At 44.0% G+C, this 21,688-nt stretch overlaps 1 protein-coding gene across 1 annotated transcript in view; it reads right to left on the bottom strand.

The window, feature by feature from the left end:
- The window catches only part of LOC119387868 (filamin-C), an 82,399-nt gene that overhangs the window by 8,676 nt on the left and 52,035 nt on the right, over positions 1 to 21,688 (bottom strand). The window contains exons 31-45 of the mRNA XM_037655422.2: positions 20,979 to 21,125; positions 20,417 to 20,500; positions 20,059 to 20,196; positions 19,644 to 19,817; positions 18,760 to 18,945; positions 15,909 to 16,133; positions 14,643 to 14,816; positions 13,561 to 13,713; positions 12,759 to 12,842; positions 11,860 to 12,003; positions 11,004 to 11,183; positions 10,216 to 10,359; positions 1,971 to 2,096; positions 946 to 1,092; positions 112 to 216 (exon numbers count right to left, since the gene is read on the bottom strand). Of these exons, the coding sequence (XP_037511350.2) occupies positions 112 to 216; positions 946 to 1,092; positions 1,971 to 2,096; positions 10,216 to 10,359; positions 11,004 to 11,183; positions 11,860 to 12,003; positions 12,759 to 12,842; positions 13,561 to 13,713; positions 14,643 to 14,816; positions 15,909 to 16,133; positions 18,760 to 18,945; positions 19,644 to 19,817; positions 20,059 to 20,196; positions 20,417 to 20,500; positions 20,979 to 21,125 (2,211 nt within the window). The remainder of the gene's footprint in view (positions 1 to 111; positions 217 to 945; positions 1,093 to 1,970; positions 2,097 to 10,215; positions 10,360 to 11,003; positions 11,184 to 11,859; positions 12,004 to 12,758; positions 12,843 to 13,560; positions 13,714 to 14,642; positions 14,817 to 15,908; positions 16,134 to 18,759; positions 18,946 to 19,643; positions 19,818 to 20,058; positions 20,197 to 20,416; positions 20,501 to 20,978; positions 21,126 to 21,688) is intronic.

The raw sequence follows: 21,688 nt of genomic DNA, 5'->3' as shown, positions 1-21,688 counted from the left end.
GACAAAACAAAGCAATGCTTTAGTGGTTAGGAGGGTTGGGCGGTGAACTGTGGAGCTCAATTTTTGTTTTTAAACCCCAACCTTTTGCATTATGCTAGCCAAGTGCAGTACCTTCTTCTTCAGGTGTGAAAGTAATTCGGTATCGGTGGCTACTGGTCTGCTCCAAGTGCGTTTCCACAACGTCTTCAGGACCACGCACTTCCACCTTGAGCTTGCCTGAAAGAAAAAATAAGAAGTCAGATAGGATGAAAACCACTTATAAGTAAAATCTAATGCAGAATTCACTGATTTAAGTATAATAATAACACTTTGCTGTAACGTTTACGACGTCATCAATGCATTTGTGTGTATTTCTCTGGCATAGCAAAGGTAGCCACAGCCCTAGATTACCTTGCTCACTGATGCTAACGTTATTTCTTTGATGTAAAGAATACTACAAGTCAGCACCAAGTAGGTTAACACCAGGTGAACACCAGGTAGATTGTGGTAGGTCAAGAAGGCTACTGTCTTCGTATAAACCATCAGCAAATGCAATATTCATTCGGGTCTTGTGTCAGTGTAATTATAGCCACGATAGCTCTTTTACAGTATAAAAGACACAAAAGCAATCATAAGATGTGTTGGGCTGTAGGTTAACAAACTACATAAAAAACAAACGAGCTGACCGTATCAATTATGCATTGGTGACCCTGCACAACTATGACCATCAAATTTTTTTTTAATGTTATGTTGGAATAAGCATGCATTCTGGCAATTTCATTTCATGTCATTCTTATTTGGTGCGCAAATGTGTTTGCACAATAGTACATGCCTTGAAGAGGTAAAGTGAGTGTACCGGACAAAGTTAATTACAAGTGACGGTCTTTTTCTATCCAGTTGTTTCCTCACATTGTTCTGTGTGTTCCCCATAAAGGTCTCTTACTGCAATCACACAATAATACTAACCTGGCCCAGCATCACCGACATCCACGGATATCTTCTTCTCCTGTCCTACAGTGAGCGGGATGCGGCCTTCATCATCCATGAGGCTGTCCCAGCCACCAATGGCTCGCACTTTTTGCGGATCGGCTACTTTCGGATGGAATGGGCTTCCTGGAAGTGGGACAAAGGACAGCATATATAGTTCTTCGGACTAGGGCTGCGCAAATCTTCGATTATCTTGAATGCTGAATCAAAAATAATTTTATTTGATTCCATCTTACAATCAAATATTCAGTATTTGTAAGTACAACTCTTTCCCTAGTAGTTGAATATAAAAATCTTGAAGTGTGCATGATCACACGTAAAACTGGAGCAAAGCTGAGATAAATTTCGACCCAGCTGCCATAGCAGACCGAAAACGCAGGAAGTTACATACTGTACTGTTTTATCGCATGACTTAAGAAGCCAGACATTTCATACTCAATCATGATCACTTGCACTCCTCCCCTAAGAGCCCTGGGAATGCAAAAAAAAGTGCATATTTGTCTGGGATGCTCCATTTAGACTTTTAGGAAATGGCTCTTTGTGCGTGCATGTTATGACAGCAACCAGCAACTTGCTAACATTGCCAATTTGTTAAGATGGGATCATCATTTTATATCAAAAGTTAAACAGCTGCTTTTATTTGAAAAGCTATCAATATTCTACAGTATTATATTCACTTTTGGTGCAGCTCCATTGCTAGCTGATTTGATCTAAAAGATTGCTATTCATACAGCCCTACTTTGATCCCCAGTGAATTAATCTTTCACTTCACAAAAGCATCAATGAAATATACATAGGCACTCATTTTCAAATGCATCTAATGGCTTTGCTTTGATGTGACAGCTACGTGAGGCTTTCACATCCAGAACACTGCACTGGATACTTCGGAATGTTTCCATATTTTTATCTTTATTCTTCTTTCCTATTACGCTAAGCTCAGTGCAGCAACATTACGAGTTCTCCTGAAATATAAAAGGATGAGACACGAATGCAGTTCCGCTTACCAGGTATATCCTTGCCGTTCCAGCGAATGTGAACATCAAACACTCCAATCTCAATAGGCAGGTAGGACACCACATAGATGCCCTCTTCTTCTTCTTCAATAGTCAGCTCTGGCTCCGAGTCAGGCCCTGAATAAGGCAAGTATGTTTATCAGATGACAAAGTAAGTTATTTAATATACCCAGTGCCCTCATAGATAAACTACCAGCCACGTGCAGTTGGTGCTGTCCAGTACTCATAATAGCATAGCAGTGTAATCACTACAGTAGATAACATGAGTACATCTTCAGTAGAAAGTGGCATGCTTGAATACTTGAGTCACAATAACGTATGTCAATGAAGGTTAGACGTATGCAAGAGGCAGTTACTATGAGCAGCAGTTTCCTCTGAAAACAGAAAACACGACATTCTAAACATAGAGTGCACAGTTTAAGTAGGGAATCAGCAGAGTGTTATCTTGAAATACAAGCAAGATCTGTATCTGCTTAGCATTGTATCATACCACTATACTATGCAGAATTATTTATACGGCAAGACCGCTTTTATTTCGGTGCTTATACATATCATGAAACCTAAAAAAATTGGTACGTCCATACAATACAAGCATACACATTTGACAAATGCGGCACACAAAGAAACTTTTTTTCTTTTTTAGTCCTGCTGAGGTATTCAAACTTTTGCTCGTTATCATACCTGCAAGTTCTGCTTGAGAAAATTTTATCATTTACAGTAGCATATTGACCTAGTCTTGTTCGTAGATTGAAAACAGCCCTAAAAAGATAGCATTTTTATTAAAGCTGTGCGAATAGCAAAATTTTGGGTGCGAAGCGAATTCTAATATTGAAGTGTGAGTGCGAATCGAATAGAATATTTTTCGAATACTTCTCGAATATTTCTAGAATATTTTTCGAATACTTCGAAGCGAACTTGCAGAAAAAAAGTTAGAGCGGATTCCTAAGCATATTCTTATGAGATAGCAACATGAAAGTGTTTCTTTTCGCTAGGTGTGGGGTGGTGTTTCATAGTTGTCTTATTAAGAATGAGGCAATGTAGAGGCGGAATTCTATTTATGTACATGATTTGGTGCAACCAAAGTGTTGCTGACAACACTTTACACATGATAGGCAAAGATGCCATTTCCTCAGCCTCTCCTCCTCTTTCAACTTCTGTGGAAGCCCAACTGATGTGGCGGAAAAGGGTGTGCTCCCTTCAAGTCCGGAGTTCCAAATCTGTCTCGTAGATGTCGATATATAACAACATCTGAAATTTTAGATGCTAAAAAGCTTCGGCGTCTGATTTTTCAGACTTCCTGCCCAAATTTCAGGCCCAAAAACAGCATTAATTGAGCCCCCAACTCTGCCACATCTTTCATCTCCATGTTGGAACCAGCGTTTTCTTGAGTTAGTACATTTGCGACCGTAGCAGAGCTTGAAAGGCAGCTTTGCCGCAATATGGAAATGTGATGAGGTGAAGCATATTGAAAATCTAGGGACCACTTCCAATCAGTGTGTCGGAACGGAACGAAAACCAAAAACGAAAAACGAAAAAAAAAAAAAAAACGATATTTTTGACCGGAACGAAAACGTAACAGAAACTTTATCTATTATTTCGTTCCGGAGTGAAACCGAAATTTTTTAAATCGTTTTTCAGTTCACTATAAACTTGGCAATCCGGAACAACTAAGGTCATGCAACGTGAGCAATTATGCATATCTTAGGGTACAGCATTAACGCGTACCTCAGGCAGGAATTCCAAAGCAAAAATATGTTGAAATTGTGGCAAAAACGAAAGCAGTGGCGACCCAGAGATGTTTATCTGACGCCTTTCAAATGCTGCTCTCTAAGAACCCTGGCACTGTCTCTGAACTCATTGAGCTTTGCCAGAGTTTCGACGAGCTCCGAAGACAGCGTCTTCTCACGCGCCGCCAAAACGTATCTGACGAAGCCATCTCGAGCGTGGCTAGCGCTCCTCACCTTGAGTCACTGTTCTCCCAGATAAAGGAGTTTGTCCGTGCTGAGGTCGCTCGTCAGCTTTCGCTGCTATCAACAGCCGGCCAACCACCATCGCCTTTGCCAGAAAACATACGCCAGGTGATACAGGAGCAAGTTTGCGCGGCTCTGCCTTCTGCCCGCGACACTCCACCGGCGCCGACCCCTGTTGCCTATGCCGAGGTAAATGCTCCCCTAAGCTACGCCGAAGTTGCCGCACGATCGCCGCCTCAGTCCTTTGCGCCATTACCATCTGCCGTGCCACTGCGACCAACACCCCGCCTCGATCAGGCCATGTACCTCCAGGGTAGCGGACAATGGCGCACTTTCGACAACCGGCCAATATGCTTTGTGTGTGGGCTACCTGGCCACGTCGCTCGATATTGCCGTCGTCGTCGAGTACGTCCCTACCACCAGACCTTCGAACCTGACCCGTATGTGTCACCGCGGGCATCGTTCTCAGCGTCTCGGAACCCCGGCCAGATGTCTTCATATACCGACCACCATCCTGCTGCCAACCGCCGCTCGCCATTGCCTCGACGCCGCTCGCTATCGCCGATGCGCCGTCGTCCCTCTACGCCAGAGCGGGAAAACTAATTGCCGCAGTTCCAGAGGCAGGAACTGCGTCACCCGCGAAAAGACCAAGGCCTCTCCCTTCACCGACGAACGTTATTGACGTGTATGTGGATGGCGTCGCTGCACTCGCCCTTGTCGATACAGGTGCAGCAGTTTCAGTTATCAGTGCCAAACTCTGCCGCTTGCTCAAAAAAGTTACGACGCCGCTGTCCAACATATCACTTCGTACCGCCAGCGCAGACCGCGTCACGCCGGCCGCTGCATGTTCTGCTCGCGTCGTAATTAACGATATCCTCTACGTCGTCGAATTTTTAGTCCTGCATTCTTGTTCACGTGACGTCATTTTGGGTTGGGACTTTCTATCCGCTAATAAAGCCGTCATCGACTGTTCTCGTGCGGAAGTGGCATTTGAAGCGCTTTGCGATCTCCGTTATTTGACGCTCGTGAAGCCGAGGACAAGCTATTTGTTGCCGAAGACGTTACGATACCGCCGCACTCCTTTGCCCTTGCCACGGTGTCCTGCAACAGTATCGCCGAGTCAAGCGCACTTTTTACGCCATCTCCTATCTTCGTCCACCGCAAATGTTCACTGCTGCCTTTTGCCCTTTTGGAAATCCGTGACGGTATCAGCACACTGCTTGTCTCCAACCTTTTGTCATGGCCTCTAACACTGCTTCGCGGTGAGTGCATCGGACGTGCCCACGGTGTCGACCCTTCGACCATCACTGATATGCCAACTGCTTCCACCGCCGAACACGAAGTCGACGGAGTGACCTGTGACTCCTCGCAGCAGACGCCTACGCCTGATGTCCTGAGCAGCTCCGTTGCCGACATGTTGACTGTTCCTCAACGCGCCCAGCTCCTACATCTCCTCGACAGATTCCGTTCGTCCTTTGACTGCCAGCATGCTCCCCTCGGTCGTACGTCAGCTGTGAGTCACCGCACAGACAAGGGTACCAGCGCACCACTGCGACAAAGACCGTATCGTGTGTCTACGACAGAGCGCCAGGTAATCGACGACCAAGTAGCTGACATGCTGAAGCGTGGCGTCATCCAGCCTTCGAATAGCCCATGGGCATCTCCAGTTGTCCTCGTTAAGAAGAAGGATGGGTCGATTCGCTTCTGCGTTGATTACCGCCGTCTCAACAAAATCACTCGAAAAGACGTTTATCTTTTTACCGAGAATTGACGATGCCCTTGACTGCATTCAAGGCGCGGAGTTCTTTTCTTCTATTGACTTACGGAGCGGCTATTGGCAAGTCCCCATGGCGCCTGATGACCAACCTAAAACGGCCTTCATCACACCCGATGGCCTTTATGAATTCCGTGTCATGCCGTTCGGCCTTTGCAACGCGCCCGCAACATTCGAGCGCATGATAGACAACATTTTGCGAGGTCTTAAGTGGAGAACATGCCTCTGCTACCTAGACGACGTCGTTGTATTTTTCATCAGATTTTCCTACGCACCTCCGCAGGCTAGAGGAAGTGCTTCAGTGCCTAACTGACGCTGGCCTTCAGCTCAACCTGAAGAAATGCCGCTTTGGCGCAAGGCAACTCACCATCCTTGGCCATGTTGTATCCAAAGACGGTATTCTTCCCGACACCGCCAAGCTTCGGGCAGTTGCTGACTTTCCTAAACCTGCGACTCTCAAAGAACTTCGTAGCTTCCTTGGCCTCTGTTCCTATTTTCGCCGCTTCATCCGGAATTTTGCGTCCATCACCGCTCCCTTGAATCAGCTCCTACGGAGCGACTCGAAAAGTTACGCTTGGACGCCCGCTTGTGACTATGCCTTTCAAGAGTTGCGCCATCTGCTCACCTCTCCGCCGATCCTGCGTCATTTCAACCCTACTGCTCCGACTGAGGTCCACACCGACGCCAGCGGTGTTGGACTCGGCGCCGTGCTCGCGCAGCGCAAATCTGGATTCCAAGAGTACGTCGTCGCATACGCAAGCCGCACCCTCACTAAAGCAGAGACCAATTATTGTGTTATAGAGAAGGAATGTTTGGCCATAATTTGGGCTCTTGGTAAATTTCGACCTTATCTGTATGGCCGCCCCTTCGACGTAGTCACAGACCACCATGCGCTTTGTTGGTTATCCACGTTGAAGGACCCCTCCGGCCGATTAGCTCGCTGGGCTTTGCGGTTGCAGGATTTCGACATGCGCGTTGTCTACAGGTCGGGCCGCCGCCACACTGATGCCGACGCCCTATCACGCTCGCCTGTATCAACCGACAGCACTGCCTGCCTATCTGCCGTGGACGAAGTACTTTCGTTCCCAGCTGACTGCGACATGGCGTCGGAGCAACGCAAGGATGCCTGGATCAGCGCTCTGCTCCGATTCCTTTCCAACCCGTCGACTCTTCCTTCAGCTCCTAGAGCCTTGCGTCGTCAAGCTACTCACTTTGAGATCCGTGATGGCCTCCTCTATCGCAGGAACTACATGTCCGACGGCCGCAAGTGGTTGCTGGTGATACCTCGACATCTTTGGGCTCAAATATGTTCAGCCTTTCACGCTGATCCACAGTGTGCACATGCGGGCGTCTTCAAAACATACGCCCGACTTTCCTCGAGGTTCTATTGGCGAGGCATGTACACCTTGTGCGCAAGTACATTCGGTCATGCCCACAGTGCCAACGACGCAAAGCTCCTACTCCGCACGTCTCTGGTACGCTCCAGCCAATACCGTGCCCGGCCAGGCCCTTCGACCGCATTGGCATTGACTTGTATGGACCTCTTCCCTTCACGGCTTGCGGAAACCGCTGGGTAGTCGTCGCCGTCGACCACTTGACGCGATACGCAGAAACAGCCGCTCTACCTGCTGCCACAGCCCGTGACGTAGCATCTTTCCTCCTGCGGAACTTCATTCTCCGTCACGGCGCACCCCGCGAACTTCTGAGCGACAGAGGACGTGTATTCCTTTCCAAGTTGTAAACGCACTCCTTGCCGAATGCCATATCGTTCATCGCACTACTACCGCCTACCATCCTCAAACCAATGGCTTGACAGAAAGATTCAACCGCACCCTCGGAGACATGATCTCTAAATACGTTGCCTCTGATCACTCTGACTGGGACCTAATTTTGCCCTTCGTGACGTACGCTTACAACACGGCTCCACAGGCGACTACAGGCTTTTCACCATTTTTCCTCTTATATGGCCGCGAACCTTCTACCACCCTCGACACCATTCTGCCATACTGACCCGATTCATCCGAACCTACGCCCATCTCTCAAGTTGCCCGCCGCGCCGAGGAGTGCCGTCAGCTCGCCCGCTCGTTTACAACAGTAGAACAATGGAAACAAAAATCTCGTCGTGCCGATGACCACCTGTACCCTGATCCTCACTTTCTTCCAGAATCCCTTGTGTGGCTTTGGGTTCCAGCTGTCCCTACTGGCCTCTCCTCCAAGCTTGCTTCGAAATATCAGGGACCCTACCGTGTCGTTGCGCAGACGTCACCTGTAAACTACATCGTCGAACCGGTTACACCGGCTACAGACCAACGCTTTCGTGGTCGTGAAACCGTCCACGTACAACGCCTGAAGCCCTACTACGATCCGCTTGTACTGTGTTCACCGTGAGTCGCCAGGATGGCTCCTTTTTCGACGGGGGACGATTGTAGCGAAGAGGAATGCCCAGCGCTGCAGCCACATCGCCAGCTTGGCTCGAGGCACGAGCTGGAGCTGCCCAGCCTGTGTTTGCTGAAACGCTGCCTGCGCCTGTTACAGATCTTGCTGTCCCTGCTCGGACGCTTCCTGCCCTGTGTTTTTATTATAATATTAACACTAGTGGATTTTTGCACGCCTGTCACGCAGGCCAGCGTGAATAGGGCATTGTCGGCGCTGAAGTTTGTTACAGAGAAAGCTGTCATCAGATCACAACATTCGATTTCAGCGCCATAGTTGTCCGCCGCCGCCGGTGTTCGTAACCGCTATCTCGTGAAATAAGAAAAAAAAAATCAAATTAGAAACAAATTTCTAGGATCGGATGGGATTTAACCCGCGCCTTCTGTGTGGAAGTCGAGTATTCCACCACAGTGCCACGCTGGTGCTTGTAAATCCGTCGCAAAAATACTCTATACAGGCGTCATGTCGGGCAAGGAATCGCGTTAACAGATGTAATATAGCGTGGCAGACGAGTAAAATAACAACACAATGCGAATTGCGCAACGAGTCGGTCGTTGAATGATTCAAGCCCGTTACAAATGGCTTAGCCATAATTATTCATCGTCATCAGCCACAGCACAAACTGGATATAATGGCGCACAGATGTGTAGCGGGTACCATGATTCTCCGAAGAATGACGAAAAATGGCGTAGTGTATGTTTCGCTCTTTCAGAAAAATTATGATGATTTATGGCGTAGTGGTACCTTGCATGTGTACTTGTATTAGTTGCCCCAAGAAAGTCTACAACGGGCTCTGGAAAGGCCGCTCTTCCAGCTTTCGCTGTGACTGTGCTGCGTGTTCCGCGCAAACGTGGCGATGTTTTTATCAGAACAGCGGTCTCGCACATCAGAGAGTACACTCAATGATGTGCTGCTTCCGAGATCGTGCTCACTCCCTTGACACAAAGCATTGAGCCTACTAAAAAAAAATCGCAATTGACTTTTGCGAAAATAAGTACTACGACTTTGGAGGCTATACTGGTTTGTGCTAGTTGGTAGGAATTCGTGGTACAGTTTCTTCCGCTCCTCTGAAGAACTTGTTTTACCACTGTCCCACTTTTTTTAGGAGGAGGGCAAGTAACTATATCCCAAATCCAGTGTTTTTTTATGATTACCTTAACTCCAGAGTTTTGCATTAAAAGAAAACGTTACGAACCGTTACGGAACATTATTTTTACGCTCCGGAACAGAAACGGAATGGAACTTTTTGCGGAGGAACGAAACTAAAACCGAAACGGAAAACCTTTCGTTCGGACACCCTGCTTCCAATCGGACGTTGACTGTCTCTTGGCAAAGTTCGACCGTAACGGAGCATGAAGGCAGCTTTGCCGCAATACCAGGGTGTGATGGGGTGAAGCATATTGAAAATCTAGGGACCACTTCCAATCGGACGTTGACTGTCTCTTGGCAAAGTTCAACCGTAACAGAGCTTGAAAGGCAGCTTTGTCGCAATACCGGGGTGTGATGATATCAAAAATCTAGGGACCACTTTCAATCGGACGTTGACTGTGTCTTGGCAAAGTTCGATCGTAACGGAGCTTGAAAGGCAGCTTTGCCGCAATACGAGAGTGTAATGAGGTGAAGCATATTAAAAATCTGAAGGGGTCACTTTTAGTCTGACGTTGACTGTATTTGTTCTTGGGAAGTTCGAATAGTTCGAATAGTAAAATTTCAGTGCGAATAAAATCGAATAGCAAACACTATTCGAAAAATATTCGAAATTTCGAATATTCGCACACCCCTAATTTTTATCAGTTTTCTTATGTAATGTACATTATGTTACATGGTATGATGCGCTCAATTGCAGCCTGAGAAACATTGAATCATATTGAAATGACAACATAAAAAGTTCGTGTAACCACATTTTCCTCACACTGTTGTCCAATTAAAGCTTTGTTTCTATCACATGTCAGGAAATACCGCAAAGTATTAATAAACACAAATATGGGAAAAGCTCGCAGTTATAGAATATCAGGTTAGGCTTCCTATGTTAGAGGCAGCTAGGTAGTAGGAAACTGACCATCGATCCTAACATCAGGTCGTCCCCATATGCCACGGGCATCAATCTTGAAGGAGGCCATGACACCACTCTGGGCAACCGTCAGGCCACTCCCAGTCACCTTTGGTGTTCCCCCATCTTGTGCAATGAATGTTATTGGGCTCCCTGCAGAATAAAGAGGCATCAATCGATCAATGCACTTCAATTATCGAGAAATTCACACAGTCTAAAAGTTAACACATGTTTCATGGTTTACAATGGGATGTAATGGCTTGCTTTGTTCTAGTATACACTGTGGCATTGCCACAGTTCTGTAAACATTCATGATATCGGTCAAAGCAATGCAGCGTTGTACTTAGTCATCCAGTCCTTGGGAGGGATAGAACTATGGGAACACCAAGTAGTACTGATGGTTCCTCTTTTGCAGTGCAGTAGTGCAACTTGCTATCTCGAGTAATACACTAGCCTACAATGCCCATGAGAGACTATGCTATAGCTTGTAAACAAGGCTGTCAGAGGCACATCTCACGAGTCTGTGTTTAATATGGTGGGGGTTGTACATGTATATGTTCACAGTCAGATAGTGAACTATGTACATCATGCAAGGCACAGCAAACAAAAGACCATTTTAGTGCATCATGCATCACTGCCTTGTCCCTACCATTAGTGCCGAGAATGGGTTTGAGTATGAAGCACGCTTTCTACACTGCAACACACATGGACACATGATGCCCAGTAGAGGTGGCAAAAATAGTTTAGTGGCAACGATACCACTAGAGTAGCTTTCCTGCCAAGTTGCTGTTGCTCACCTGGTACTTCAATGCCACCATAGGTAATGGCGATGCGGTACTTGCCAGGAACAGTCGGGGTGAACTCAATCAGCTCACCGTCCCCATCAGCAGTTCCCTTCACCTCTATGGGTAGGTGGCGGCCCAAGGGGCTGGTTACGGTGACGTCAAGCTCAGAATAGCCAGCATCCCGACGATTCACTGCCACAGAGAGAAAGCACAGATGGCGATGAGCATTTGCTCAGACATAAGAGCGAGTAAAGTAAGTGCTGCTGCTGTGTGTGATTTTTGCACATCATACGCATAAGACAGCACAATTTGTCGGCAAAATCATAAGAAACAAACACAAATGTACTGACTTCAGTCATAATTTCACATGATAGAAATTTATGAACACAGTGTGTTGACATCTATGTTAATTTTGCACATGACAACTATTACATATGAACACATATAAGCAGTGAAAACTCAGCATTCATATGTGTCCAACTTTCTTGCTTTTCCTTTCTTCATTTTTATGATAGTCATCCCAATGAACTGAAACAAGGTTTGCTCCCATGCTTTTCAGAATACAGGATATATTCATTTATGAAGAAACAGCGGGCTTACTATACAGAGCAATAACTTCATTTGTAACGCAGCAATACTGTGTTGTAGAGTGTCAGTGCAGATTGTTGTCTCATTAGTTACTACGGTAATTCACGGTAAAGCAACCTGAAAAATAAAGAGCGTCCGGCTTAACTCCTGCTATCAAAAGTTAATATAAGTGTCTATAAAGCTCCTCTGCTCATAACTACTCTAAAAAAAATAATATATTAGTGTTTACTGAAAAAACAAGTAAGGCTTGCAAAAATATAGAATATAAGTGAATACTGACGGGCAAAGGAGATCTTTTCATTCACAGCAAATGTGGTGCTGCGAACTTTTTGTAGGATTACTCGACTTGCATCGAAGATCTGGCAAAGGAACGGTGAGCCAGGGATGGGCCTTCCTTCGTAAAGCACTTCGACCTTGTGGCTTCCTGCGTGGACAGTGAGCATCATGTCAAATAGGTTATGTGCTCTGGATGTGAGGTTATTTAGCGTGTGTAAAAACTAGGCTGGTGCGAATAGTAAATTTTAGTTTCGAAGCGAACAGTCATTTGGTCGAATAATTTCGAATAGAATTCGAATACTATATATTATATTAGAAAAATTAGCATATTTGTCATGACCCAACTAACCTGCACAATATTTTTATTTAATTGAAACAAGGTATATGCAAATCAATGTCATTCTTTTTGTTTCAAAGGAAGTGGAAGCAACTTTGAATAGTAGCAGGATTTGACTTTCAGTAGAATGCTAGTGATAACCTGTGAAATACGTTACGTTTTAAAATTTACTCTACTTATCTTAAAGTGAGACTTCGTGGCCGGGCGGATTTCCCCTGGGAAGGTGAATTCACGGCATAGCACTCGCCTATTGCAGTGAAACCACCTTTACAGGGGTTTACAAGCGGACTAATATGCGGCTATTCGTTCATTTCGAATACTTCGAAATTTCCAATAATTTAAATTCGAATCGAAGCGAATTCGAATACTGTAATATTCATTCGAATATTCGAAGTGTTCGAATATTCGCACAAGCCTAGTAAAAACATTGGTTGCCTGAGAGCAGCCACACTTTCAGTCTGGCCAGCTCACTGAGCTCTAGTGCATCACTTTACATGTGCACAGATGGAGCAGTGAAAGTGCAATGAGCCAGAGTACAACAAAAAAAAAAGAAGGACAAAAATTACCAGCTGTGTTTGCATTCCATTCCACCAAAAGGCTACCATCCTTTTGCTGGTAGCACTTGACTGGAAGGGGTGAACCATTTGGAGCTGAAAAATATAAAAAAACATATGACAGTGAGCTCACCAAGAATAACAATGAAATGGTACAGATAGCAATCGAGCTTGGATTGCTTGACCCACCAAACACTTTTGAGAAAAGGAATGTACAGCTCGTACTGAAAAATGCAGAAATAGACATCTACAAGTTACACCTAAACATCATAGACAGTTAAAGTCCCAAAACCACGATTTGATTATGAGAGACGCCGTAGTGGAAGGCTCTGGAAATTTTGACCATCTGGTGTTCTTTAACGTGCACCTAAGTACACGGGCCTTGAGCATTTTCACCTCCATCGAAAATGCGGCCGCTGCGGCCGGGATTCGATCCCGCGACCTGCGGGTCAGAAGTCGAGCACCGTAACCACTAGACCACCGTGGCGGGTGCAGTTAAAGGCAAGCCATGTTTAAAGAAATAGCTACAAAATTGTCGCTACACTATTATAAAAGCACCTGTACTAATTATATGCTGTGTTTCTTCAACAGATTTATTGTTTTTGTTGGGAGAAGAACACTACTCTCCTCTTTCTGTGACTTGGATGCCAAGCAAATGTCTGCATGAGAAATTCTGATACGAAGAATGAGCTCTTCAATAGAACTTCAAGAAGTTTTGAGTCAACTTTCCTAGATAAGCATGAGACTGACTGCTTGTGTTAAGTACTAATTACACAAATGAGTGTCCTTTACGGGAAAAGAAGTGTACACCAACCAGATACTAGAATATCGAAGTCTTTCGCATCTCCGTAGCCTCCAGTTTCGATGATGAAGCTAGAGGTCTTTCCCAGTTCACAAGCCTTGAGGCCAGCTCCATGAGCGATGATAGCATGGCCAGGGTCTCTTACCTCCACAATCTGGGGGCAGCCTGCATAGAAAGTTGACAAAGGTGTTAATATGTTCGTGCATCAAGTCTAAATTTACATTAAAAGTGGCATGCCTGAAGGAAGAAATAATAACTCAAAAGCCTTTACATGAAGATCGGACTTTACACACAGCCATGTCGTTAAGGTGCATGGACACACATTGACATTTTTTGTGATTTTCCCCTGCACTGATCTAACTGTGTTCAATCTGCAAATTTTCCTACCTCATTGCCCCAGCTGATTTTCTTGTAGCGTTAGATGCATTCTCCTTTTCCTAATATCTCTGTTTCCTAAAATGATCTGCAGATTTAATTATTGGAGATCCAGGTCATGCCAAGGCCAACCCCTTGGTCTTTATCAGCTGTAATAACGCAAACTTGTGCTTCTTATCTACTACTACAGTATTACATGCCGATTTCTGTTTGGTGATTAGTTGGTTTATGGGGTCTAACATCCCAAAGCTACTCAGGCTATGAGAAACACCATAGTGGAGGGTTTCAGATGATCTTGACCACATGGGGTTCTTTAATGTGCACTGATATCGCATAGTACATGGGCCTCTAGCATTTTGCTACCGTCGAAATGCTACATTCCAATTTCTATCCCCTATCATGTAAACATTTTTAACCCACTATTATATATGAAGCAGGAAATAACTACCCAAAATCACTTACACATAGTGTATCAAGTAAAACATCTTATTGTCAAAAGCAGTGATAAAATGCCTTACAGAACGAGCTGTATGCAGTTGTTACCAGTCCAAACTTTCGCACTTGATTACATAACCTACTTGGGTCCATTGTCCTGACCTGATTACTACATTTGGAAACAGAACCCTTAGACTTCCACAGATGTGTGGCATTAGGTCTATATCAATTTTTTTTCAAAGCACTAAATCTTCAGTTATAAACAATACTGAATGGGGTGTAACCTGGTGCTTGGTGGCCATTGTAGTATACATCGATCTTGTGTGGTAGATCCGACTTTGGCGTGTAGGAGACCTTGAAGACCCCAGGACCAGCCTCACGAATAGTGTTGCGAACCTCACGACCCCCGGCCATGATCACCACATTGAGTGCTCCATGACCAGCACGCGTGGTGTCAACTGTTCGCAAAGAATTGAAAATGAAAGGCCATAGTTTTAAACACAATACGTTAGTATGAGCAGATGCCATGGCTAGAACCAGGTCGAAACTATTTAAACTGCAAAGAGCATCCACATTAAACAATGGTGATTAAAAAAGAATGCCTGTTTCTCACATCAAAAATGCCCGAATTATTGTTAACAGATCGTTTTTTGTTTATTTATTGGGAGTCTACGGCATCTTGGAATTTACTCAAGCTATTTGGTGATAGGGTAGAATTGGAGGGGCAGGTTAAAGTCAAAACCGCATATGGCATTAATAAAGTATGACTAAGCATGACCAATTGCAAGGCTATACAAGAGGCAGGTAGGTCTGTATTCTGAATCAACCCCATTTTAGAAATGTTTCCTCTAGTATGATCTAGCCCTTTTAACTGTACAATGGCATAAAAAGCACCACACATGGCAAATTCATACGTTATTTGATATCATTGAAATATAAGTCAAAAGCAAAAGCATCATCACAAGAATGCGAACCATCAGGGCTTTGTTGTGGGCTCTAGACTCATATAGTGCTGAACAGCTGAACTAGCTGAACGATGTGAAAACGTGATCCTGTATTTGTTTGCATTCTGTGAGTGCAACTCTAAACTCAGTTGCACCACAATGCTTAAGTTTACAGTCCTAAGAAAGACATAGAGAAGGAGCACACACCAACAAGCAAACGAGAACTTGCCGTCAATTCTACACCGACGTCCCTTTCTGCATGATAAACTTCAACATTATGGAGTATTAAAAGCCCATTCCTTCGTTTTACTCAGTTGCACAGCATAGCTACCCGATGAGATATATTTTATCGCATAAAACCCGCACAGCAAAATGCATAATTTGGAGCTAAAGTCGAGAAAAAAAAAAAAAACGCAAATTCCAGTGTGCAAAGCTGGCTTCACGGCAGTGCTACACAGCCATTCAAAGAAGCTACCTTCGCGGCAAAATGCAAGGATCATTTTAGAAAATTTTCCGCAGATCTTTGTTGAGGGTGCAGGTTATACATGAGAAAATAAATATGTGGCAAGGCAGGTGCAATGATGAGCTAAAACTGACGCTACTTACCCCTGAAAGTCTGCGACCGGCCGACAATGCCATCTTCAATGTCAACGACCTTGACACGGCTCGGATCAACCACTTCCACAACAAATGGCTTTCCCGAGATTGGAACGCCATTGTGCAGCACTTCTATCCTGTAGAGACCTACATCACGTGTGTGATACTCCGCGCGGAAGATGTTGTTTTCCAACTTTAGCACGTTGGTTCGCACTTGATGAGCCTCAGATGGACCTGGAAACAAACGTGGAAGTCTGTCTAACCTAGCTCCACACAAAAGATAAATTGCATCATTGTACACCTTCTCATTATAGTTGTTGTAATTCGTAGTTTTGCAGTGATTTGTACCCTCACCTTGCTCATTGCTACTACTGATTCTCATGTATTGATTACCTGTTGTTTTGCATGCTAGAAATGATTGCTTCGTGTTTCTTTTCTGTTTCATATGTATGCCCTCCCTGCAATGACCTCCTTGTGAGATCGGCAGTATTGTTAAATAGATAAATAAATAAAATTCCAAAGAAGACAAATCACATATAGCCACGCTAAAGAATAAAAATAAGTTACAGCTCCATATACCATATTCTACATAACTGTAGTAGAAAGAGTACTAAAAATAGTTGAAAGACATGCAACATAATTTTCACATCTACATTTATAAATTACAGAAAATAGAAGTGCATTTAATAGACAGATCACAAACTTCAACTGCAAGGTAAAAGAATGTATTCATGGGAAAAAAAATGCCAGGCCTGCGCTGAAACCGCAGCACAGTCACAGCGAAAGCTGGAAGAGCGGCGTTTCTAGAGCCCGTTAAGCTCTCTTGGGGCTACAATACAAGTACACTAGAAAGGTACCCACTACGCCATAAATCACAATTTTTGTGAAGTTGGGAAGCACCTACTAAGCCATTATTCGTCATTCTGCGGAGAAGCGAGGCACCAGCTACACGTCTGTAAGGCATTATGTGCACTTTGTTGACGCGACGACTGATGACGATGAAGAATTATGGCTCAGCGCTTTGTAATGGGTTGGAATCTTTAAACGGCCCAAGAGTTGTGTAATTTGCATTGGGTGACGCCCGGTCGCTATTTCCCTCTCCCGTCATGCTGTATAACATACGTTGACGTGGGAGAGAGACGGGGGGGGGGGGGGGGGGGGGGGGGGGGGGGGGGGGCGAAGAACTTTACTGAGACCCCGAGAAAATAGATCATGCACTTATGGGCTTCCTTGGCAACCAATACAAGTGCACTTGCGAGGAACCCACTACGCTATAAATCATTGTAATTTTACTGACACCCCGAGGAAGTGGATCATGCGCTTATGGGCTTCCTTGGCAACAAATACAAGTGCACTTGCGAGGAACCCACTATGCTATAAATCATTGTAATTTTTGAGAAGTAGAGCAGCAGGCACTGTGCCATTTTTCGTCATTCTACGGAGAGCGTCGGTACCTGCTAAACGCATGTAAGGCATTAGGCGCACTTTGTTGATGCTGTGCCTGATGACGATGAAGAATTATGGCAGAGCCCTTTGTAATGGGTTGGAAGCATTCAACAACCTACTCGTTGCGCAATTCGCATCGTGTGATGCCTGGTTACAGAATTCGCGTTGTGCGACGCTTGGTGCTTATTTTACTCTTCTTCCACGCTATATTGCATATGCTAATGGGGTTCCTTCCCGACATGAAGCCTGTATAGGACCTTTCTGCAAAGCAGTTTCAAGCACCGGCATGGCTCAGAGGTTGAATACTGGGCTCCCACGCAGAGGGCCCAGGTTCGAACCTCGTTCCATCCTGGAATTTTTTTTCACATATAGTTTTTTTTCTTATTTCGAGCGATACTGGTTACGGACACCGGCGGCGGCGGCGGCGGCGGCAGCGGCGGCGGCAGCGGCGGCGGCGGCGGCGGACAACTACGGCGCCAAAAACGGCCGGTGAAATGATCTCATAACAGCTTTCGCTGTAAAATAATTAGAGGTGGCTTGACGACATAGAAAGAAAACAAAATTCAATTCAGCATGGCTTCTACAAATAAATTCTTCTAAGATTGCAGGTTACCTTAATGCAGGTTAGAGATTTAAATTATAGTTTGCTGCATTTCTGTCACAACAGCCTCAATGCTGTAAAAGAGTGTAATTAAAACAGCACATGTTATTGAAATAAATATACATTCTACTTGCACAGAATGGCTCAGACCATAAATGGGAAAGGCAATCAGAAAAGTATAATACTAATGTTGCTTTCCAAACAGGACTAAGCATACATCCACTGAACAATACATAAGCACTACTCTGCAAATCATGATACAAATGTAATATATGTTCTTACAAAAATATTATAACCAATAGTGCAAGGTTTTTTCAAGCAATGTTTTAATAGTGTCACTGCATTACTTTAAGGCTTCAATGAATGTTGCTGTACTAATCGCATTGTTCAAAAAAGAAGCTAATAATTCACCATATTCCCGTTTCAGACTGGCAACAAAAGAATTCAATGAACATTGACCTTCCATAAGTGAAGGTGCCTTATCTATCTATCAAACAATGTATAAGAACTTGAGAACCAAGTTGCAGCTACGTTTAACCAGCAAGTCTTTTTCTCTAGCAAAGTCTTTGGGGTTCAAGCAGAGGCATAAACTACATGCTACATCTCCATTGCTAGCATCCTTTATCTGTATTAAATATTAAATGACTACTGCATGCGGTATCAAATAAAACATATCTGAGATGCACCAAATATAAGATGGCCTCAAAAGATTCACAATGAAAGTTGGTGTATGAATAAGTAAACATTATGGGAAAGAAACAGCTAGAAAATAGTTAAGTGTAATAAGAGAGCAATTCATGAGATGTCCCTTACCGGTGACCTTGATATCGATGTCTCCTCCAACACCATTTGTGTCAACCTCAAAAGAGTTTGCGGATCCAACAAGTCCTTGCTTGAGACCATCCCCACGTGCAACCACAGCAGAAGTGCTCATCCTAGGAGCTGCCTTGGCTTCGACGGCCGCCTGAATGTCCCTGATGTCTATCTTGAATGGATTGCCTGTGAGCGAAATAAGCAAGTCAAGCTTCCTGGCAGCATTATGAACATTCAACAATGCATAAGACTGAAATCATGGCTTGTGAAGTGTCTTTTTTTTTTGCTTTTTTTAGATGGCTACGGTCTTGTGGATTCCAATGCCATTGGTAAAACAGTTACTTTATTACTGTTCTCAATAGGCAAAACATTGTGCACAGTATCTTTTAGTTGCAAACTTGGTAGGAAGATTTTTTACTATGTTTAGGACTGTCGCATCTGGAGAGCAAGACCATGAGAACCGATAAAACTCTGTAAATGCTTTTCGGTGATGATGCAGAATTCAATAGCTAAGACGATCCAAATTTTACTTTATTTACACAAAAAGCAAAAGTAAGAAATTAAAGATATATAACTTTTAAAAAAGTATTAGTGACCACAGTAAGATAAGCTAAGGCTTGTGAAGTGCAACATTTAAATACGCACATCTATGCCACAGATCCAACTGCGTGCAAAACAATTACAGCACAATATAACAGTCTGGTATAAATACCATTTATATACTAGCATACATTTACGCATCAGAAATTTCACTAGAAGTATTCTTTTTTTTTCTGATACTTTGCTGCTGCTTCAGAATTATTACACAAACCAAAATCAAGAGTGACCACTGCATGTTATGGTTACATTAGGAAAAGCAGCAATCAATTTTGATTTGCACCTACCTGGGATGTCTTCTTCATTGAAGGTGATGTTGACATAGTGAGGTGTTTTTTCTCTGGGCACGAAGGTCACTTCATATATTCCATGACTCTTCATGGCAAACTCGGCACAGACTGAGGACTTGCGTGTCCGAACAACCAACTCGAGTGTACCATTTCCTGCTTGCAATGCATCCACTGCAAAGAAACAACAGGTATACATCATTTACGTTTGTTACAGTTGATGATGGCAATGTGGAGAGAAAAGCTCGACAAAGCGACTTAATCAACTGTTTTCAGCCAAAAACATAATGCGTGTGCCCTTGCATTCAGAGGCTTTCAATAATGGACACATAGACCCATGATGAAAGGCAAAAACAACAATGTACATCATCAATATAATTGTAAAAGCTTGCCACAGATTTGCTTATGTACATACCTTGAAAGGTAACAGGCTTGTTGACAACTCCAGGGTTGAGTCCTGTGACTCTGACTTTGCTGACGTCATAAACATTGCATGTGAATGGACTTCCGGGAACTGGTGTTCCATCTAATACAACATTAACCTGGTTTGGACCTGAAAGAAACAAGAAGCTTGCATATGCGGCAAGAGGCAACAAAACAAAAGATTATATGTCCCCCCTTCCCCCCCCCTATGTGAAATATTAACTTCGCTGGGTATCTAAGCTGAAGAATACAGCTTCTAGATCGGTTAATATCATAACACGTTCCATACAGGCACCTTCAAAAATGCAAGTTGGGGCAAAGATATGAAGGTTAAAAAAAAAGATACTTGCCAACTTCAGTTGGATGAAATTCTGCTTCAAAAGTTGTCGTTGAAGTTCTCGTCACAGTTACAGGAACCTTTTTGCTCGATGGACCTGCAATTGAGTCGGAAGTCAGAACTACAGGTTTGACCATGTGAACAATGACCACAGAACATTAGTGTAAGTTTGTAAATTTACTACTGCAAATAACAATCACAAAAATAAACACAAGCCAAAGGTGAAATTTCAACTGCTGACAATTCTGGAAGCAGCGCTATCTGGAAGCAGCGCTAAATTAACAAGTTTATCCTTATTTCGCTAGCATAAGAAAACACGAGGACAAAGATGACCATCGAGCATGCTAGGCCAACTATTTTTTTTTTTCAACTGCTGCTTTTACATCTGTCATATTCTAACTTTTCCTCCTTTCTATTCCCTTAAAAATGAATGATTATTTTCTCTGCATATTGTGTTTGATTTTTTTCCAAGTTAGAGCTGCACAGTAGGCTTCAGACTGTCCGACCATACTCGTTTGCATGACTAATTCAAGGCACAGGGTAGTGCATAGTCGAGATGGCAAGCGACTCCTTACCCACAACTGTAACCTTGCAATCGGTATTCTCAGAGCCCTTTGAGTCGATGGTAAACTTGGCTGGCCGTGCAATTGAGGATGTCCTCAGCGATGCTCCACTCACCATTGATTGGTTGCTGTCGCTAACCTTAACAAAGAAAGGACTTCCTGAAAAAAAAAATGTGCAGAAAAGCATGAGCACTGTGAATACCAGCGAACAGATTAAAGTGTAGTGCAGGCTGAAAAAGGTTTGACCGTAAGAATTCACTCAATTTCTTGTTGAAAGTACCTAAACTCCCGTACTACAATGAAATCAGGGCTTTCTTAGCCATTATTCCTAATGGGTAGTTTCTTAGTTCAAACCGATTTCCTGATCTGACCATTATTTTTTCTATATCTAAAGTATAACTCCTATAATAATTTTTTTCATCAGATCACAGGAAATAAACTCAGCAATCAGGAAATGCAACAAGATGATTGCACTGAAACTACTACGTGTCATACTTATCTGCTGTAGCTATGAAAAAAATGAGGGACATATTAAGAGGAGGGAGGGGGGGTTGAAATGGTATAGCGCATTACGGGGAAGAAGAAACGGCCTAGCAGACCGACACAAGAGGACAGAGCGCTACTGTCCTCTTGTGTCGGTCTGCTAGGCCGTTTCTTCTTCCCCGTAATGCGCTATACCATTTCAAGTACGACGAACCAACTCGCCCAATCTTCAACACTTG

The sequence above is a fragment of the Rhipicephalus sanguineus genome, chromosome 3, assembly GCF_013339695.2.
Source record: "Rhipicephalus sanguineus isolate Rsan-2018 chromosome 3, BIME_Rsan_1.4, whole genome shotgun sequence".
Classification (NCBI taxonomy): domain Eukaryota; kingdom Metazoa; phylum Arthropoda; class Arachnida; order Ixodida; family Ixodidae; genus Rhipicephalus; species Rhipicephalus sanguineus.
Note: the sequence above shows the minus strand (reverse complement) of the source record. Positions and strands in the feature narration are given on the sequence as shown.